This window comes from Tachyglossus aculeatus, chromosome 1 (assembly GCF_015852505.1).
Source record: "Tachyglossus aculeatus isolate mTacAcu1 chromosome 1, mTacAcu1.pri, whole genome shotgun sequence".
Lineage (NCBI taxonomy): Eukaryota > Metazoa > Chordata > Mammalia > Monotremata > Tachyglossidae > Tachyglossus > Tachyglossus aculeatus.
In genome coordinates, this window is record NC_052066.1 from 88,837,901 (window position 1) to 88,859,128 (window position 21,228).

At 45.6% G+C, this 21,228-nt stretch overlaps 1 protein-coding gene across 1 annotated transcript in view; it reads right to left on the reverse strand.

The window, feature by feature from the left end:
• Window positions 1-1,723: 1,723 nt before the first annotated feature.
• The window catches only part of LOC119932438 (TCDD inducible poly(ADP-ribose) polymerase), a 42,322-nt gene continuing 22,817 nt past the window's right edge, over window positions 1,724-21,228 (reverse strand). Inside the window, exons 2-5 of the mRNA XM_038751623.1 lie at window positions 20,863-21,031; window positions 17,878-18,059; window positions 4,841-5,113; window positions 1,724-4,096 (exon numbers count right to left, since the gene is read on the reverse strand). Coding sequence (XP_038607551.1) covers window positions 3,649-4,096; window positions 4,841-5,113; window positions 17,878-18,059; window positions 20,863-21,031 — 1,072 coding nt within the window. The 3' untranslated portion in view covers window positions 1,724-3,648. The remainder of the gene's footprint in view (window positions 4,097-4,840; window positions 5,114-17,877; window positions 18,060-20,862; window positions 21,032-21,228) is intronic.

Consider the following 21,228-nt stretch of genomic DNA (forward strand, 5'->3'; position numbering starts at 1 on the left):
ATGGGCATTGGGAATAGAGCTATGTGTTTTCAGTGGTGCTCCGTCTTACTGGGGAGAGCCCACTGTTGGGTAGGAACTGTCTCTATATGTTGCCAATTTGTACTTCCCAAGCGCTTAGTACAGTGCTCTGCACACAGTAAGCGCTCAATAAATACGATTGATGATGATGATGATGAGAGGGTCACACCAGAGTTGAGTTCTGATTGATCCAGAGACCTGATCGGCTGAGCTCTAATGGCAGCTACGCACTGCTTTCCCCCCATCCCCCTGGTCCCTCTTCTGGCTGGCCTGACACCCTGGGGACTGTTTGGACCTCCTAAGTAGGTGAGCCTGGAAAGGACGGAGGTGCTCATTTAATCACTGGGACAGAAGCACCAAGGCCTTGGGTACTTGGCCTGTCTTAGGAAGAGGAACAAGTGGAATAGGTGCTAAGGTGTAAGCTCCTTAAGGGCAGGGATCATGACAACTTCCTCTAAGTGTTCCCTCCCCAAGTGCTTAGTACACTGTTCTGCAGTCAGTGCCCCATAAATCCCGTTGATTAACCCACTTCTTTGGGTTTCGTGGGGGTATCGTAGGCCCAGTGGTCCGGGATAGCTATTTCCAGAAAAAAACGCCTTTAATACATTCTCGGCCACAGAATTTCCTTTTCTAAGTGTAAATCGACTCCAGCCGTAAAGATAAATAATTCAGATCCAAATGATTTTTTTAAACATGAATATTTACTAACATAAATACAGTGTTTTATAACAAAAGGCACAGATTTTCAACTATGTACAATAGATAAAATATTTACACTTTGCACACATAAGGAAAATCTTTCCCAACTAAGGGTGACTGCAGGAGGCTATGGAGTCCCCCTTCCCGGAAACCTTTAAGAACAGGCTAGACACCCATCTGTCTGAAATGGTAAAATGCAACCCCGCCTAAAGGCAGGGGACTAAACAAGTAGCTTGAGGTAGGATCCGTGGAACTATTTAAAAAGAAAAAAAGAGAGGAAAAAATAAAAATGCTAGGCTCCACAGAATCCAGCCTACTTGCACTAAGTTGTGCATTACAGGGCACGATTAAAAAAATAAAATAAAAAAAAAACCCAAGTGTTGGGGAAAAAAAAAACCACACACAACAATATTCACATTTATTGAGTGTACTTGCTACTAACCAATCCAATTATTCTGTCCTCTCCAAAAAGTGCCAAAGGAGTATCAGGGGACTGCCAGAGAGCTAAGTGACCAGCCGGCTATGGTGTACGGCAGCCTGGCCTGAACTCCTTCGGCAGAGTTCTTGATTTTGCAGATAATTAGGAATTTGCCGTGACATTTCCTGGAGACTAGAAGGGGCTGCCTGTAGATTTGACTGGTGGGGTCTACAGGTGTATAAACTAATTGCAGGGCAGAGCCCCATGGGGGACAGGGTCTGTATCTAACTTGATTAACTTCTATCCACCCCAGTGCTTAGAATAGCGCTTAGAGAAGCTTAGGGAAGCAGCATTGCATAGTGGATAGAGCCCGGGACTCAGAAGGTTGTGGATTCTAATCCCGGCTCCACCGCTTGTCAGCTGTGTGACCTTGGGCAAGTGACTTCACTTCTCTGTGCCTCGGGTACCTCATCTGTAAAATAGAGATTAAGACTGTGAGCCCCATGCGGGACACAGACCGTGTCCACCCTGACAACCTTGAATCTACCCCAGCGCTTAGTACAGTGCCTGGCACTTAGTATGTGCTTAACAAATGACAATTATTATTATTGTTAAGTACAATAATAACAATAATAATAATGACATGTGTACAGAGATTTGTTCTGAGCCCTCAGCGGATGCTTCGGCCGGAGAATGGGGTGGTCTCAAGGCTGAGGCTGTGGTCCTGAGGGCAGGTTCAAAGGGAGCAACCCCCAGTCCGTGTCACGTTTCCTTGGTTTCACAGGGAGTCAATGTAACCCGCAATGGCACCTCCCCGTGTGATCATAAACTCCTCTAGGACAGAGAGTGTGTCTGATTCTTCCTTTATAGCTCCCCAAGGATCGCCCAGTGCTGAGCAAACATTGTGGGGGTCGAGAGAGATGCCACTGACTGAACAAATACAGACAAGGGTCCCTGATTCATCCGCTGCAGCCCAAGGTGAGGGGGCCGTGTTGGTCATGAGGGGATTTCTATTCCTTTCCTTCCTCACTGGATTCAGAGCAAGTCCCTCCCTTCTCTGGGGTCCCCAGTTTAGCGGGGTCCAGGGTTGGGTGGCACTATGCCAGGGCACTTCTCCAGGACTACCATTTGGCCATCCTGGCCTCCGTAGAGGTGCTACGATCGGTTACCACTCCAATTTTCATTGTATTAAGCTTCTTGGAATATATTTTTTTTTCTCTCCTGCCCTATGGCTCATTCTCTCTCTCTCTCTCTCATGAGTCTGCTTTACATTAAAATTCTAATCTGGGTTCAGAACATTTCACAATAAGGTCTCCCATTAAAATCCAATAAAACCATAAGCAGGGGAAGGACCAGAATAAAAGAGAATCCAGCCAACCCCAGGGAGCTCAACGTAATTCATTCTAAATGACTCGAGGCTCATTTTTTGTTGGATGCCACCTCCACCCCAGACACCCTCAGGGACCAGAGCAACAGCAGTTGCAGCCTTTCTGCTTTTGTTCCCTGCACAGTTTCTCTGAGCCTGATCAAATAAGGCACCCTTAGGCGTCTGGTCTCCCCTATCTCCCCATCTCTTCTGCAGCCTAACATCCCACCTTTTGGCCCCTAGGCCTGCCTCTTCGGAGCAGTTGCTGTCTCCTCCTCCACTGGCCCAGCTCTGCCTCCCATAGCCACCTACACCCCCGGCTGCTGGCCCACGTGGCTTCCATTCCGGGCAGGGTGAGAACAGGGCCACTGCTGCATTCCACATAGCTGGCTAGTGACTAACCGTAGAGACAACTGTCCCAGTCTTGACCATTACTTTTTTTTTTTTACCCCCCTTTACACGGAAACGGCAGTGACCTCCAGAATCCTACAATTCCCTTCAATTTGGTTGGGGTTCTGGGGAAAATGGGAGTGGAGAAAAAGAGTCACCCAACTGGGTGACCTCTGGAGATAACTCAAAATCAACTGTGGAAAAGATACAAAAAAAAAAAGTCTGCAAGTGACGATGTCATGAGCTGTTCCCACCTTTAACCACATTAACCCAGAGACTCCTTTCGGCTAGCGTGGGGTTCCATACGCACAGGAGACCAGTCGCATTGCTCAATTTCATTCAGTTGTCTCTTGCTCAGCCCCACCTAACCCTTAAAGCCCTGCAAGCCTGCTCCACTCTGGGCGGCTGTTCATTTCCTGTTCATTTCCAAAGACGTTCCTGCTGACGGTGTTGTTACTTGTAACTGGGTGATCGAAAAGTCCCACCCACAAGCCGGGTTCTTTCCACACAGAGTTCACTGGGATTGATGAGCAAGTGACCAAATAGCAAATGTACAATTATTTTCAGGGATTTTTTTTGGTTTTTTGGTAAATCGATCTCACCTTTCGGTCACTGGTAAGTTCAGAGCAATGTCTGTTTTCCCCACAACACCCGAGAGATCCCCTCCCACCCCCCAACCCCAAACACACACACAAAACCTGCTACAGGTGCTGGATAAGAAGTATTCTATCAAATAATTTAGCAGTACGGTAGATTTTCAGATAGGGACAGTGTCACTGACTTCTTCATACTGGATAACAAAATAGGGATAGCTCTGGTCATCGTTAAAAATGACAAAGATCTGAGGTTCGAAGTAGTTATCCACACAGGAGTCGTAGAGGTCACTGGTGATGCTGCCGGGGTTGACGGGAGGTGGCCTCCTCATGTTATGGTTGCCCACTGTGTACTTTCCCGTGAGCACTTTGGCCAGGAACATGTAGTGAATCCCCTTGGGGGAGCGCTTGGAGAAACTGTGCGAGTAGCTGGCTTTTCTGGCAAAGTAGCTGCCTTGTCCAAACATGGTGGCGTGCTTCCCGCAGACGCGGGGGTCGAAGTTGTGCTTGCAGATCCCGTCCACCACATCTTGGGAGGTCCCATGGAATAAATGTCTCTCGTTCATTATCCGGTCCAGGCCAGTCACTTTCTTAGACATATATTCCTTTTTTCTGGGTCAGGGAGAGAGACATCATGGGGGGGAAAGGGGGCAAGAAAAAGAAAAATCAGGGTCAATGTGAGAGGAGCAAGACATGGCTACCAATTTCTAGTTACTCCTCTAGGAAGAAGAGGACTTGGTCATATTTACTTAGAGTTTACTATGGGCAGGGCACTGTACTAAGCACTTAGGAGGATACAACAGATGATTTCTCTGACCACAAGGAAACACTGCACATTTAGACTGGATCAAAATTTCAAGAGCCAGATCACTATTTCATCATGGTCAATAGCATTTGAGTGCTTACTCTAAACAGAGCACTGTACTAAGCGCTCAGGAAGATACAATGCCACAGAATCAGGAGATGCTTCCTGCCCACTGGGCATTTCTCTACAGAGTTTTAAAGGCTAGAAGCAGCGTGGCTTAGTGGAGAAGGCATGGGCCTGGGAATCAGAAGACCTGAGTTCTAATCCTGCTCCACCACTGGCTTGCGGAGTGACCTTGGGAAAAGTCACTTAACTTCTCTATGCCTCAGTTACTTCATCTGGACTGTGTCCAACCTGATGTGCTTGTATCCACCTCAGTGCTTAGTACGGTGCCTGGCACCTTGTAAGCACGCAACAGATGTAATTATTAATTATTAAATTCTCCTGATCAATTCACAGCTGTGCATTGCTGAGTTTCCTTGTTGATACCCTTAAAGAGAAGCTCATCAAGACTACCGGTGACAGGAAAAGACTTACATATCCTGACTCACCTTTTATATTTCTCCCAGAGGAACTGGTTCTGCACCCTCAATATTTTCAAAATCCTATACTTAATCTCCGGCACAGTCTTGTGAAAGAGATTATAGATGGTTCGGTAGCTCTTGTCCTCCTTGGAAACAGGCACTTGGATAAAGTCCTGAGAGGGGTCCATGGAAATCCAAGTTTCAGGGTAAAAGTTTGGAGAGGTAACTGAAGGTGGGTAGAAGACTTGAGAAGAGGTGGCTTCTAGAGATGGGAGTGGCAGTGGAATTCCTCCAAGAGTCCTAGGTTTGGAGAGAAAAGAAAAGAGAGAAAGATGCTCAAAATACATCCAAATACATTAATTCAAAACACGTTCTACACCCATGTCCAATAAGGGAACTGGATGCGGTCATCTGAAAACTCTTCTAATCATCTGGAAGACCCTTCCAATTGCTTGTTATGGGCAGGGAACGTGTCTGCTACTTCTGTTGTATTGTACTCTCCCAGCACTTAGTGCAGTGCTCTGCACATGGTAAGCACTCATTAAGTACCACTGATCGACTAAATTCAACAGGCTTCCACAATCGACAGGAACGCTAACGGCAGTTTGGATTGAAAGCTCGTGTGGAGGCCACATGTCTGCCAAATCTGTTGGGGTATTCTCTCGCTTGTGCTCAGTACAACACTCTGCATGCGGTGAGACTCAATAAATACCATTGATAGACTGATTCCAGAGTTGCTTTATGGGAAGGACTACAACCTGGAGGCCCACACCCAAGAAGACAAGCAAGTGATCTGTGCATTTATCTAGAGCCAGTTTAGTGCTCTACTGACCAGTCATAATTTAGGCCAAGGATTCATTAGCGACACGAAACTGAATTTCAAGTACCAGTCAATCAGTGGCATTTATTGAGCATTCACTGTGTGCAGAACACTGTACTAAGTCCTGGGGAGAAGGTGACAAAACAGAAACTTCTCACTGTCGGCTTTGAAGCGCTCAGTCACCTTGCCCCCTCCTAGCTTACTTCACAGCTCTGCTACAACTCCAGCCCACACACTTCACTCCTCTAATGTCAAACAACTCACTGTATCTCGATTTCGTCTACTTCGTCACCAACTTGTCGCCCACGTCCTGCTTCTGGCCTGGAACACCCTCCCTTATCATATCTGACAGACAATTACTCTCCCCACCTTCAAAGCCTCACTTAAGGCACAGCTCCTCCAAGATGCCTTCCCTGACTAAGCCCTCAGTTCTTCTTTCCCAATCCCATCAGCGCTGCCCTTGCGCTTGGATTTGCACTCTCCCTCAGCCCCACAGCACTTATGTACAGAGTCATAATTTATATTAATGTCTGTCTCCCCCTCTAGACTGTAAACTCATTGTGGGCAGGGGACATATCTATCAACTCTGTTATAGTGTACTCTCCCAAGTGCTTAGTACAGTGCTCAGCATACAGTAAGGACTCAATAAATATGAATGATTGATTGAACAGTTGGTCAAGAGTTCTGTTAGAAGGCATATGGTCATATGATGCACTGGTGGACAAGGAAGTTGAAAATATTCATTCATTCAATCGTATTTATTGAGCGCTTACTGTGTGCAGAGCACTAGGAAGTACAAGTTGGCAACATATAGAGATGGTCCCTCCCCAATAGCAGGCTCACAGTCTAGAAAGGCAACACATGCTCTGGGATAGCATCAAACAAAAATGCGATGGCCCCGTAGGATGAGACGCCACTGCACGGCAGGGCTGTCCGAGCTTCTCTTGCCGTTTGGGCTTCTCGTAGTCAGGAAACTCAGCCAAGTGCTCCAACGGCTCCTTGAGGGAAGCGGAGAGCAAGGAAGCAGCATGGTCTGGGACCTGGCTTCTGATGCCAGCTCTGCCACTTGTCCGCTGTGTGACTTTGGACAAGTCACTTAACATCTCATCTGTAAAATGGGAATTAATACTGTGAGCCCCATGATCATTCATTCATTCAATCGCATTTACTGAGCGCTTACTGTGTGCAGAGCACTGTACTAAGCGCTTGGGAAGTCCAAGTCGGCAACATATAGAGACGGTCCCTACCCAACAATGGGCTCACAGTCTAGAAGAGGGACAGGGACTGTGTCCAACCTGATTAGTTTGTATCTACTTAGAACACTGCTTGACACCTAGTAAGCATTAAAGCGCCATCATCATCATCATCATCATCATCATTATTACTAATAAGCAGTTCCCTCAGTCCCTTCCCTGATTAAGCCCTCCTTCCCTCTTCTCCCTCTCCCTCTGCATCACCCTGACTTGCATCCTTCATTCATCCCCACAGCACTTTTGTGCATATCTATAATTTTATTTATTTATATTAAGTTTCCCCTCTAGAACTTAAGCTCATTGTGGACAGGAAATATGTCGTTATATTGAACTCTCCCAAGCGCTTCGTACAGTGCTCTGCACACAGTAAATGCTCAATAAATACAACTGACTGGCTGACTGACTGCCACTTACGGGACCTTTAGGCTCACAAAGACCTGGAAGAAAATCAGTCTCTGAGCATCGAAGCACTGCCCCACTCAACTTCATTGAGTGGGACAGGGTACAAGGAACAGCAGGCCACCGAAAAAGCTGCTGCAGAGAGAGATGAAAGGGGGTGACCAAGAAGAAAGAGCTAGGAGACACCTTTTAAGGATCCAGGGCGGGGAAGTGACATCGCAAGGGAAAGCTGGAAGACAAATGCAGCAGACAGGCCGCAGTGGTGTTCTGCAATCACAAAAGGAGCGGCTCTTTTTGAGCCGATGATGAAACAGAAGCAAATGTAAAAACAAACAGTGCCAAGCGCTGCACACAATAAACATGACAAGACAACAAGGGACAGTCTGTGGGTAGAGGGTTCAGGCCCGGACATCCCACAGGGACCTCTTATATCAAACACACTCGTTGGTGAGCCTCACCAGGACATCATCTTTTAGCGTGAAGGAAAACCATACGACTCAACCCCTTAATTGCTCAGTTGCGTAGATCTTTTCATTACTACGTGCTTTTAACTTTGTTGCAATGCCACAATCTGTAGAGCACACAGGCTTGTCCATTTTTTAAAGTACCAACAATCCCATTTATTTAAGAAGGAAAAATCTTAGAGAAAACATTGTCAATTCCTGAAAGCCTGGCATTTAGCTTCTGGACTGTAGAGAAAACCCTGGAATGTGTTTCTGTGAGGTCAGCAATGAAGATTTATTTATAAATATCTCCATTGTGTCCTCTCCATATTTATCCTGACCTCATCATTTGCCTGGACATTTAAATAATAAAATGGACGTTTTGTCTTGTGAAGCAAAAATTGTTTTTATCGTGTAACTTTAACGCATTTCCCTCAGAAAGGGAATAAGATACAACTGAGAGAAAAAGGCTAGTAGAAATGAATTTTATCTTTTCCTTCAACAAGTAACACCAAAACCTGACATTTGATAGCATATCCCACACTGGCTTAAAGCAAAACACGTCTTATGTGGCAGGGACTGCGCAAGGCTAAAGTGAAGCTAATTACTGCTTAGTTCTGCCAAGCGGAACCTGTATCCCTGAACTATTTAATCCACGTTTCTAAGAGTTTAAGTCAACAGCTACCTTGATCGGAGCTTATTTTCAGCTGATTAAGTGCTTACGCTTGATCCACCTTCGTTTCTAACAGAGAGTCAGAGACACAGAAACAGAGATAAACACAGACACGGAGATAGAGATAGGGACGGAGACCCAGAGCGCGCGTCACGTCTCAGGGTCAGGCCAGTCTAACACAGATCGGCACAGTGACGTCACACGGAAGCCGGGCTGCCCAGCCCCAGTGTGGCTAGAAAATTAGAGTTCCCGTTGAGCTTTCTGACGCACGTTACCTCTGGGAGAGTGTGAGCATCTAATCCTCCAAGGGTGTCCGTTGGCATGAACACCCTTCTGACTGCTAGACTCGCCTCTCCGGAGCGCAAAACGCCTAGGGAAGTGGGGTTATGTCCCCCACCCAGCAGAGCCGGCCTGAGTAAATTGAAGATGAATGGCCCGAATGGGTGGTTTAGACATAGGATGGAGGGGGCCCTGAAAACCACTCCTTTCCACCCCTCCCATAACCCGGGACCTGAGCCAAGGGACACAAAAGCTGGGTTCCCTCACACTACACACAAGTGAGGGGCAGTGACCCTCGCTCTTTTCCCACCTGTGCAGCGATGGCTACCACGATCCCAGGAAGAGTGAAGACACACCCCTGCTTCATGAAGCAGGTCCACGCTTCTGTCTGCCAGGAAACAAGCCCCAGTCTAATCCAAAATTGGGAAATCTGAAGGGAGGAGGGTAGGGCGAAGCAGGGAGGATGGGACAAAGGGGGAATTTTTCTTCTGATCCTGGTCAAAGGGGCAAATCATGCACCATTGGTGATTAGGAGAAAGTGAGCTGCCTTCAATTCTGACACTGCTGGCCATATGGTCATAAAGCAACCGCAAGACCTTTGTTATTGTCTCAGCCCTTCAGACTGGCTTAGTAGTTGCCAGAGTCTTGGTCTACAGAATTACTGTTCCACTGGGACTTTTTAAACACACCTTCTGCCTGGCATTCTAACTATACTAAAGCTCTGAGTCTTCATGACTAAGTTCTCCCTGGAAGGGTGGATTAGTAGGGAGGAAAAAAAAAAAAACTGTGAGGATTTCAAAGGGCATTCCAGGAACATTTGCAATTAAGCACATGCTTGTTCTACCAAAAAAAAAAAAAAAAAATCCTCATTGTGCAAAAGAGTACTCACTTTGTATTACTGGGTGATTTTCCCTGCCTGCTAAATTTGAGTTGGGATGCTTGAAGGTTGCATTCAGAACACTGTCAAAGATACCGCTCTCAACCAATCAATGCTTTTTATTGATTCCCTCTCCATGGGAATCACTTTAGCTAAAGAGATGGCTAAAGACCTTTCCAAGAGGAGTAGCTAGACTGTATAGAACACCTCCAGAAGGCACTGTGATTGCCATTTGCGAGGCTCTCCATCACTATTCTGCTGCTGTTTCCCAGGAGTAAAGTGCTCTGCTGTGTGAAGACTGCCCACCCATCTCCATATCAGACAGAAATAACACACCAACAGCTTTAAGGCAGTCAGCTCTCCCCCCTCCTACTTATCTTGGCTCCTCTCTCACTACAACCCAGCCCATACATTTCACTCCTCTAACACCAACCCACTCGTTCTACCTCTATCTTGTCTGTCTCGCTTCCCCCTTCATATCCAGACTTCCGCTCTCCCTGTTTTCAGAGCCTAAAAGTAAGTAAAATCACATCCCCTTGAAGAGGTCTTCCCTGAATAAGTCCTCATCTCCCCACGCTATTTGCCCTCCCTTCTGCATTGTCTAAGCACTTAAGTCTGTATAATAACAATAATAATAATAATAATAATAATAATAATAATAATGGCATTTATTAAGCACTTCCTATGTGCGAAGCACTGTTCTAAGCGCTGGGGAGGTTACAAGGTGATCAGGTGTCCCACGGGAGGCTCACAGTTTTAATCCCCATTTTCCAGATGAGGTAACTGAGGCACAGGGAAGTTAAGTGACTTGCCCAAAGTCACACAGCTGACAATTGGTGGAGCCAGGACTTGAACCCATGACCTCTGACTCCAAAGCCTGTGCTCTTTTCCACTGAGCCACACTGCTTCTCTGTATCAAAGCACTTTGATACTCACCCCACCCTTACAGTACTTATGAATAAAATCCTACCCTCTGTGGTTTCCCCTTTCTGTAACTTATTTTAATGTCCGTCTCCTCTACTGTAAGCTCCTTGAAGGCAAAGGTCATTTTTAGTAAGTATGGTATTCATAAGCGCTTACTATGTGCCAAACACTGTTCTAAGCACTGGTAATCAGTGCGCTACATGGCAATTAGGTTGTCCCACATAGGGTCCACAGTCTCAATCCCAATTTGAGGTACCTGAGGCACAGAGAAGTGACTTACCCAAGGTCACACAGCAGACAAGTGGCAGAGTCGGGATTAGAACCTATGACCTCTGATTCCCAAGCCTGTGCTCTAGCCACCTATTGTATGGCTCTGTGCCTCAACTGCTTCAAGAGTCTTGGGTTTAAAAAAAAAAAAAAGGAAAGAAGGGCCAAAGTTGACAACCCCTGCTCAAACTGAAGAAGCAACATGGCCCAGTGGGAAAATAATAATAATAATAATTGTGATATTTGTTAAGCACTTACCATGCGCCGGGCACTATATTAAGCTCTGGGGTCTACCAGGTAATCAGATTGTACACAATCCAATGGTAAATGCCCATAGGCCTCAGACAGGAGGTCTGGGTTCTAATCCCAGCTTTAGCACTGGCCTTACGTGTGACTTTGGGCAAGTCGCTTCATTTATCAGTGCTCTAGCCACTAGGACATGCTGCTTCTATAATAATTGTAGTATTTGTTAAGCACTTAGCATGTGCCAGGCGCTGTGCTAAGCACTGGGATGGATACAAGCAAATCGGGTTGGATACAGTCCCTGTCCCATGTGGGGCTCACAGTTTCAATCCCCATTTTCCAGATGAGGTAACTGTAGCCCAAAGAAATAGTGACTTGACCAAGGTCACCCAGCAGACAAGTGGCTGAGCTGGGATTAGAAGCCATGACCTTTTGAATCCCAGGCCAGTGCTCTCTCCATTACACCCTGCTGCTTCTCTACTTTTTTTCCTACTCTATTGTACTCTTCCAAGTCCTTAGTACACTGCTCTGCACATAACCAGCGCTCAGTAAATACCACCGATATGCTTTAACTGGAACGGCCTCTTAGGACAGAAGCAGTGAAACACAGAACTGTATCAGCACCGGGTGAAGCAGGAATCAAGAAGCAAGGCACACTGTACCAATGCTTGCATCTAATAGATGTCCGCAGTCTGTATGATAGAAGCAGGTAGAAAATGCAGTGATTTCACTTGAGGCTCTAATAGCAACTGATATGAGAGAGAGAGAGAGAGAGAGAGAGAGAGAGAGAGAGAGTGAGAGAGAGAGAGAGAGAGAGAGAGAGAGAGAGAGAGAGAGAGAGAGAGAGAGAGAGAGAGATAGTGTTCTCTCCCTAAATAAATACAACTGAATGAATGGGTGTGTTGGGGGGAAGGGTAAAAAGTCAAAACAACCACTCCAATTATGATGCTGGTCACATTCTCTACCGCCACGTGTCAGCTATGTGACCTTGGGCAAGTCACTTAGCTTCTCTGGGCCTTAGTTCCCTCATCTGTAAAACGGGGATGAAGACTGTGAGCCCCACGTGGGACAACCTGATCACCTTGTATCTACCCCAGCTCTCAGAACAGAGCTCGGCACATAGTAAGTGCTTAGCAAATACCAACATTATTATTATTCTCTAGCTCATGGGGTCTACAATCAATGATTCTATGCACGGCTATTTTTGGGGTAAAATGTAGCTCGCGAGTAAGGTCTCAAGCTATCTGGGTTGGGGATGTGGGGGGAGTGCAAGCACCCTTCGACATGCAACACCACTTTTACACACAAATACACACACACACACACACACACACACACACACACACACACACACACTCTCTCTCTCTCTCTCTCTCTCTCTCTCTCTCGATAGAACTGGACTACTAGGCTCTTCTCAGGCCATCACTACCAGGGGCAGGGGACAAGGAAGGGGTTGCAAGCCAGCCACAACTATCCCATCCAGGTTTGCCACTGGGTCAATGCAGAACGCCCCCGCCTCTCTCCCCGAGAGGCCTCAGATCCAGGCCCCCACCTTAAAGGCCAGTGCCACCCACTGTCCTCCAGTCTCTCCCTTTCCTTCCCCTCCCTTCCTCCTTCGTTATCTCTACTGGCAGCAATAGCTGGGGCTGAGGAGCACCCTCATGGCACAGTGCTAGGGTCACATTAATAATAATAATAATAATAATAATAATAATAATAATAATAATGGCATTTATTAAGCGCTTACTAAGTGCAGAGCACTGTTCTAAGCGCTGGGGAGGTTACAAGGTGATCTGGTTGTCCCACGGGGGGGGGCTCACAGTCTTCATCCCCATTTTTACAGATGAGGTAACTGAGGCACAGAGAAGTTAAGTGACTTGCCCAAAGTTACACAGCTGACAATTGGCGGAGCCGGGATTTGAACCCGTGACCTCTGACTCCAAAGCCCGGGCTCTTTCCACTGAGCCATGACATTCCACTATGTGCAGCAGGACGTAATGGCAACGTGGGTCGCATGGAAGAAGCCACCTATTGTATGGCTCTGTGCCTCAACTTCTTCAAGAGTTTTGTTTTGTTTTTTTAAAAGGAAAGGAAAGAAGAGCCAAAGTTGACAACCCCTGCTCAAACTGAAGAAGCAACATGGCCCAGTGGGAAAAAAAAAAAAATAATAATAATAATAATGATGATGATGATAATAATTGTGATATTTGTTAAGCATTTACCATGTGCCAGGCACTATACTAAGCTCTGGGGTCTACCAGGTAACCAGATTGTACACAATCCAATGGTAAAGGCCCATGGGCCTCAGACAGGACGTCTGGGTTCTAATCCCAGCTTTATCACTGGCCTTATGTGTGACTTGGAGCAAGTCGCTTCATTTATCAGAACTCCAATCTCCTAATCTGTACAAATGGAGACTAAATACCTATCCTTCCTCCCTCTTAAACTGAATATTCCATGTGGGACAAAGACTGCCTAATCTGCTTATAAAGTATCACCCCAGCATTTATTACAGAGCTTGGCATTCAGTAAATGCTGAATTAAAAAAAAACAAAAATATTCTGAACACTGAAATGAACATAAGACCATTTTATAGTACTATCAGGTCCGATCCATCCCAAGAGTCTGTCTCCGACAGTGGCTACAGACATGTTATAAATACAGACAAGGGGAGAATATTTATTGTTCTTATCTAGTGCTAAACGTGGGCTCAATGAGGTAGGAGTGGACAACTGGGAGCCCTGGCCCAGCACAACCCATGCCCAAAAAGCCACGAAGAGAAAAGCCCTGGACTCCACCCTAGAAAAGCCAGAGAAGAGCAATCATCATCATCAGTGGCATTTACTGAGTACTTATTGTGTGCACAGCACTATACTAAGCACTTGGGGAAGGTACAGCATTGGTTGACACGTTCCCTGCCAACCAGTTTACAGTCTGGATGCGCAATGGTTGTCACCCAAATTCAGTCTGGAATTTGTCACCCGAATCTGCACGTTTTTCACCTGCCTGAGGGACATAAGGTTTGGGCTCAGACTGAATAACAGAATTCCAGACAGAAAGAATAATGACTAGAAAGAGTTGGAGAGGGAGAAAGTCTTCCCCTCTCTGCCTCTCAATACCAAAATTCTTGATAATAATAACAATGATAATAACGGTATTTCTTAAGTGCTTACTATGATGTGCCAGGCACTGTACTAAACGCTAGGGTAGATACAAGACTGTGAGCCCACTGTTGGGTAGGGACCGTCTCTATATGTTGCCAACTTGTACTTCCCAAGTGCTTAGTACAGTGCTGTGCACACAGTAAGCGCTCAATAAATACGATTGAATGAATGAATGAATGAACAAGACTGTAAGATCATTGTGGGCAGGGGATGTGTCTGTTTATTGTTACATTGTACTCATTTGTTCATTCAATAGCATTTATTGAGCACTTACTGTATACAGAGCACTGTACTAAGCATTTGGAAAGTACAATTTGGCAAAAGATAGAGCCAGTCCCTACCCAACAACAGGCTTTCCCAAGCTCTTAGTATAGTGCTTTGCACACAGTAAGCGTTCAATAATTGAATGAATGAATGAACGAATGCAAGGTATTTGGGTACAGCACAATCACAACTGTGGCATTAAGCTCATTGTGGGCAGGGAATGTCACTGTTTATTCTTGTATTGTACTTTCCCAAGCGATTAGTACAGTGCTCTGCACACAATAAGCACTCGAAAAAAACAAATGAATGAATGAATGCATTCCCTAACTCCTTGTATCATTATTTCAGTGTACAGTTTCCAAAACGTGACTGCAACTTAAAATGAAAAGGGATTCTATAATGGACCTGATTCAAGGTTCTGAGCAAATTAACTTTCCCCTCACTGTTATGAGGCACCCAGCAATGCAGCAAGCTAATGAGCTTGCCAGTCGTGATACGGTAGCGAAATCTCATTTGGGTGGCTCAGCAGGCCGAACTGCCAGTCACACTAATGATTTCCAACCACTTACTAGGAAGACAATACATTCCCAACTGCTGGCCTCTGACAATAATATTGCCAGCTGTGCTGGTGAAGTCAGAAAAATGTACTTTAAAAACACAAAAACAAAATGACTATAGTGTCACTCTTTACTCACTTGGCCTTTAGGAAGTGTGAACATCCTAAACTCCAAGGATATTTTATCTCAAATTATACTTTGAGACTGTGAACTTGGATTTTTTGTTTTGTTTTAACCAGACCCTTTGCAGATCGAGAGTAAACAAAATATTGTTGCGAGGACCATGGTAAGAATAAGTTGAGCCCGTTGTTGGGTAGGGACCGTCTCTATATGCTGCCGACTTGTACTTCCCAAGCACTTGGTACAGTGCTGTGCACACAGTAAGCGCTCAATAAATACAACTGAATGATGTTTGATTGGTTAACAGAAAAAACAAGAGTAACCTGACCTCCAAAGATCCAGAGGCAGACCCAAACTGTCCACTGTGCATCTCTTCTCAAGAATTAAAGGCCCCCAAACCAAGCCATAGCAGTTTGTTTTATGGTATTTAAGTGCTTACTATGTGCTAAGCACTGCTAAGCGTCCTAAGCACTGGGGTCAGGACACCGTAATCGGGCTGGAAAGTTCCTGTCTCAAATGAGCCTCACAGTCTAAGTCAGAGGGAAGAGGATTTAATTTCCATTTTACAGATGAGAAAATGGCAGCACAGAAGTTTTTACACCATGGCAAGTGGTGGAACCAGATTTAGATCCTAGGACCTCTGACTCCCAGACTCATCCTGGAATGAGAAGCAGTGTGGCTCAGTGGAAGGAGCCCGGGCTTTGGAGTCAGTGGTCATGGGGTTCAAATCCCGGCTCCGCCAATTGTCAGCTGTATGACTTTGGGCAAGTCACTTGACTTCTCTGGGCCTCAGTTACCTCATCTGTAAAATGGGGTTTAAGACTGTGAGCCCCACGTGGAACAACCTGATCACCTTGTATCCCCCCAGCGCTTAGAAAAGTGCTTTGCACATAGTAAGCGCTTAACAAATACCATTATTATTATTATCCTCTTTCCATTAGGCCCCAACAAGCTGTCTCTATTTTAAAAAGACAGCTTCTAAAACTTTACTTCTTAACATTTAGCCAATATGTACAATGGTATTTCTAGAGAATCTAGCTTCTAGGTGACATTAAGAAATATACTACATTCACTGGCTATACCAGGGTGGGTAAAGGGTGGACTGTAAACTCCATGTGGGTGAGGAACAGATTCATTCATTCATTCAATCATATTTATTGAGCACTTACTGTGTGCAAAGCACTGTATTAAGCACTTGGGAGAGTACAATACAACTAACAGTCACATTCCTGCCCACAGTGAGCTAGGTCTACCAACTCCGTGTTGTACGCTCCCAAGCACTTAGTAAAGTGCGTTGCACACAGTAAGTGCTCAATAAATACCATTGAGTCATTCTTTCAATTGCATTTACTGAGCGCTTACTATGTACAAAGCACTGTACTAAGCACTTGGAAGAGTACAATGCAACAACAGACACATTACCTGCCCACAATGAGCTCATTGTCTAGAGTTGATTCAAAATGGATGGTGATGAACTATTCCAGAGCCATTTGGTCACCTGGTTGGTCCCTGAGAACAGACTGTACTTTTCGCTCCTCCAGAGAGAAATAGGAGCAGCAGCAGCCCCCCTGCCCCTATTCCAACTCTCATAGTGATAGCAGCCATCCCAGAAACCCTTCCTTTAAAGTTCTGCCCAGTAGCCTGACCCTAAAACTACCATCTCTATGTGGATGATACCCAAACCTACATCTCCGGCGCTGATCTCTCTCCATCCCTGCAGTCTAGCATTTCCTCCTGCCTTTAAGACATCTCTACTTAGATATCCTCCTGTCCCCTCAAATGTAACATGTCTGAAACAGAACTTATCTTCCCACCCAAACCCTGTCCTCCCCTTGACTTTCCCATCACTGTAGATGGCACCATCATCCTTCCTGTCTCATGAGCCCATAACCTTAGCGTTATCCTTGACTCCTCTCTCTCATTCAACCCACATATTCAATCCATTACTAAATCCGGTTCCACCTTCACTGCATCACTAAAATCGCCCTTTCCTCTCCATCCAAACTGCTACCATGGTAAACCAATCACTTCTCCTATCCTGCCTTGATTACTGTAGCAGTCTCCTCGTTGACCTCCCAGATTCCTGTCTCTCCCCATTCCGGTCGAGACTTCACTCTGCTGCCCAGACCATTTCCGTACGAAAACATTCAGGCCATATTTCCCCTCTTCTCAAGAACCTCCAGTGGCTGTCCACCTACCTCCACATCAAACAGAAACTCCTCACCATTGTCTCAGGTGATTAGTGGGGCGAGAAACTGCAGAATGCATTAATATTCATTTTCTTCCTGGCCCAAAACTTTTTGGCCAAAAAAATTCATCCCAGATCCAATGAGACTGCCATGACTGCCGATGCAAATTATTTGAGACTAGAAATTCACTGCCACCAGAATTCAAGGTCTCCCTAAGAATACCCATCCACCTTGAAAAATTTGCCTTTTTCCTCTTCTTAATCTACCTCCCCAGTGTCATTCTTAGTGGAAGACCTACACTTCAGTCTCCTCACAAGGAAGTAGAGGCATCGTACAAGTGCTATATTTCAGTTTAGAGCAAGTGTTGGCTATTTTGTTTTTACTAGTTGAGAAAGGTAAGTTCTTTGGGGCCTGAGGGCAGAAGCTTAAAATGCACAAATCAGAATCCTTCAATCCACCGGGATGGAACAAAGCAGCCAGCATATTTCCAATGGAACTGGTGGTTGTCATCAAGCACCCCAAGAGGAAGAAGGCAGTTTTCACGGGCAGCCGAGTCCAGAAAAACAAGAGGCACGCTGCCGTGGGTACTTACTGCAGGTATGGCATCAGCACGACACAGGAGCGCAAAAGGGGCCTCTTTTTGATTTCTCTCCTGAAGCAAGAGTTCTGCTGGAAGCCATCCTTAATGTTCAGGATGTATTGGTTGTGCCACATCACAAACCGGACCTCCTTTAGACCCCTGCAGTTGGCTTCTTCTATCAATCTCACCACGGGCTGTTACGGTTAGGAAAAAAGGCCACACGCACATTAAAATGAAGTGCATAAAGTCACTCTAAAAGCAAAAGTCATAAATATCTATTCAGTGCTTCCTACACGCCAGATTCTGAACTATTCACTGGGGTAGGTCCAAGATAACCAGATTGGACCCAGTTCCTGTCTCATATGGACGGAGAGCCAGTCTTGAATTCCCCTTTTACAGATGAGAAAACAGAGGCAAAGCGAATTAAAGTGGAAAGTAGCAGGGCTGTGACTAGAACCCAAGTCTCCTGACTCCGCCTAACCTTTCCACTATACCATGCAGCCTTCTCAAGTTGCTGATAATAATAATGATAGCATTTATTAAGCGCTTACTATGTGCAAAGCACCGTTCTAAGCACTGGGGAGGCTACAGAGTGATCAGGTTGTTCCACGGAGGGCTCACAGTCAATCCCCGTTTTACAGATGAAGTAACTGAGGCACAGAGAAGTTGAGTGACTTGCCCAAAGTCACACAGCTGATAATTGTCGGAGCCGGGATTTGAACCCACGACCACTGACTCCAAAGCCCATGCTCTTTCCACTGCACCACACTGCTTCTCTAATACATACAGACTGACTGATTCCAACCACACTGCTGTCAGAGTTTTGAGCAAAGCAGACCTGAAGTAAGAGATTTCCTCTGTAAGTGGGCCCAGGTAACTGAGGGCCAGAGATGACTGCTCCATTCTATTAATGGGGTGAGAAAAGGCCCAGGAGTCATTTTTGGTTTTTTTCAGTGGGCACAAGAAGCAGTGTTGCCTAGTGGAGAGAGCGAAGCCCTGGGATTCAGAAGGATCTGGGTTCTAATCCCACCTCTGCCACGTGTCTGCTGTGTGACCTTGGTTAAGTCACTTAATTTCTCTATGTCTCAGTTACCTCGTCTGTAAAATGGGGATTAAGACTGTGAGCCCCATGTGGGACAGAGACTGTGCCCAACCCGATTTGCTTGTATTCAGCCCAGCGCTTAGAACAGTGCCTGGGACATCGTAAGTGCTTAACAAATACCACAGTTATTAAAATTATTTTTAATGGTATTTCATTCATTCATTCAATCGTATTTATTGAGCGCTTACTGTGTGCAGAGCACTGTACTAAGTGCTTGGGAAGTACAAGTCGGCAACATATTTGTTGAGTGCATACTATGTGCCAGGCACGGTTCTAAGCTCTGGGGTAGATACAGGCAAATTGGGTTGGACAGAGTCTCTGTCCCACATGGGGCTCACCGTCTTAATCCCCATTTTATAGATGAGGTAACTGAGGTGCAGAGAAGCTAAACGAGTTGCCCAAGATCACAGCAGACAAGTAGCAAGCAGCATGGCTTAGTGGCAAGAGCCTGTGCTTGGGAGTCAGAGGTCTTGGGTTCTAATCCACTTAGCTGTGCGACTTTGGGCAAGTTCCTTCACTTCTCTGGGCCTCAGTCACCTCACTTCTTTGGGCTTCAGTTACCTCATCTGTAAAATGGGGATTAAGTTGTCAGTCCCACATGGGACAACCTGTTTACCTTGTTATCTACCCCAGCACTTAGAACAGTGCTTGACACACAGTAAGCACTAAACAAATACCACTACCACCATCATCATCAAGTAGCAGAGCCAGGACTAAATCCAGGTCATTCCTACCCACTAGGCCATGTTACTTCTCAATTCAATTCCAAATCCAAGAAACCTCCCTAAAGGAAGACTCGTGCCCAGGTTAACACTGCCAAGAATCAAATTGAATTATCGAGGATTTCAGAAGACCCCCATAAATAAGTTCAAGGATACAACTGCAGCGCTTTCCTAAGTTGCCAAAGTAGAAGCCTTGGTTTTCTATTTCTATGCAGGTAAAAAAGGGAACTGAATCACAGGAAGAGGCCCAATCTCTGGGGTGTGAGAAACCCATCAGATCAATTTTCAGAGGGTTTCGAAGCCATTACTGAGTTCCCATCCAAAGGGAGAGAGGGCTATCACCATTTCTCTCATTTATCTTGTGAAGGAGGAGCTGTATGAACTGCTTCAGACTGCGGGAGGTAGGAAGACAGCTCAGTATTAAATGGCAATGATCAATCTATGTGACTACAACTCAGTAAACATTTGCAACAGACAGTGTCTCCCCAGTATAGCATGACTGCTCTTCTTCAGGCCTCTGAAATGGTAACTGCATCACTTGGAATAATCCCACGAAGCTACAGACAACCCAGAGATTGCCTTTAACTCATTTCCTTAAGGGCAGTGTTGGATCTGCAGTGTTTTTTTCCCACCCTTCCCCCCCACCCCCCAGCCCTTTCTATTTCTTTCCCCTCCCTCTGCAACCCATAAAATACCCCCTAAAAGGCTCTGGCTCCATCTTTTGCTGGCTGTGATATGAATCTGAGAGTAGCATTTGGTTTTGATGACTAATGATGCTATATATTTCTTAGGCAAGCAAGAGCCTAGGTTCTCGTACAGTTCTACACACGCTGTGGGCTCTCAATATGGGTTTGTTTGTCATAATGATACCGATGGGGAAAGTAGACATTATAGAATGCAGCAAAAGGGCAGTTTCTCAGACCTCTCAGCCTGCATTCGGCCTTCCTGCTTGATTTTGCTCTGATGAACCAACCCTAGCTGTTGCTTTCACATCTAGTATCAAAATCACTAAGAGCTTTAAGCTGTGAGCTGTAACACTGACCGGTCATTTTGAGGAGGATGGGAGGAAGAGAGGGAAAGAATAGGGAGGGTAAAGGGGTAGAGAAGGGGGGTAGGGGGGAGGGAAAATAGGAATATGGCACCAAAGTTAACTTCTAGAAAAACGATAATTACCTCAGAGTATTCTCTCCAGCCAAAGTGATCCCTGCAGAAGTATTTCCAAACTGTGTGGTAATTAGAATTGGCAGTAGTACACGATGGGGTGGAGAGCCTCCGCACTTGGTCGAATTCCGTTGTTTCATACACGTTCATAGCATTAAGATCTGCCCAAAATTCGTGTCCCCTGAAAATAGGAAACAAAATTTTTTTGTGGCTTTTTTTTAAATACCGTTTTACAAAAAAGGAGCATTTCTGTACACATCTGTTCACACGATGAAATCCAGGATAGCTTGCTGAGCTGTTTTCTGGGAATGAAATTAGATGAAGGGCTTTCATAAGACACTGACCCCGCTGTCCTGACGCAGCCTGAACTCCTTTAGA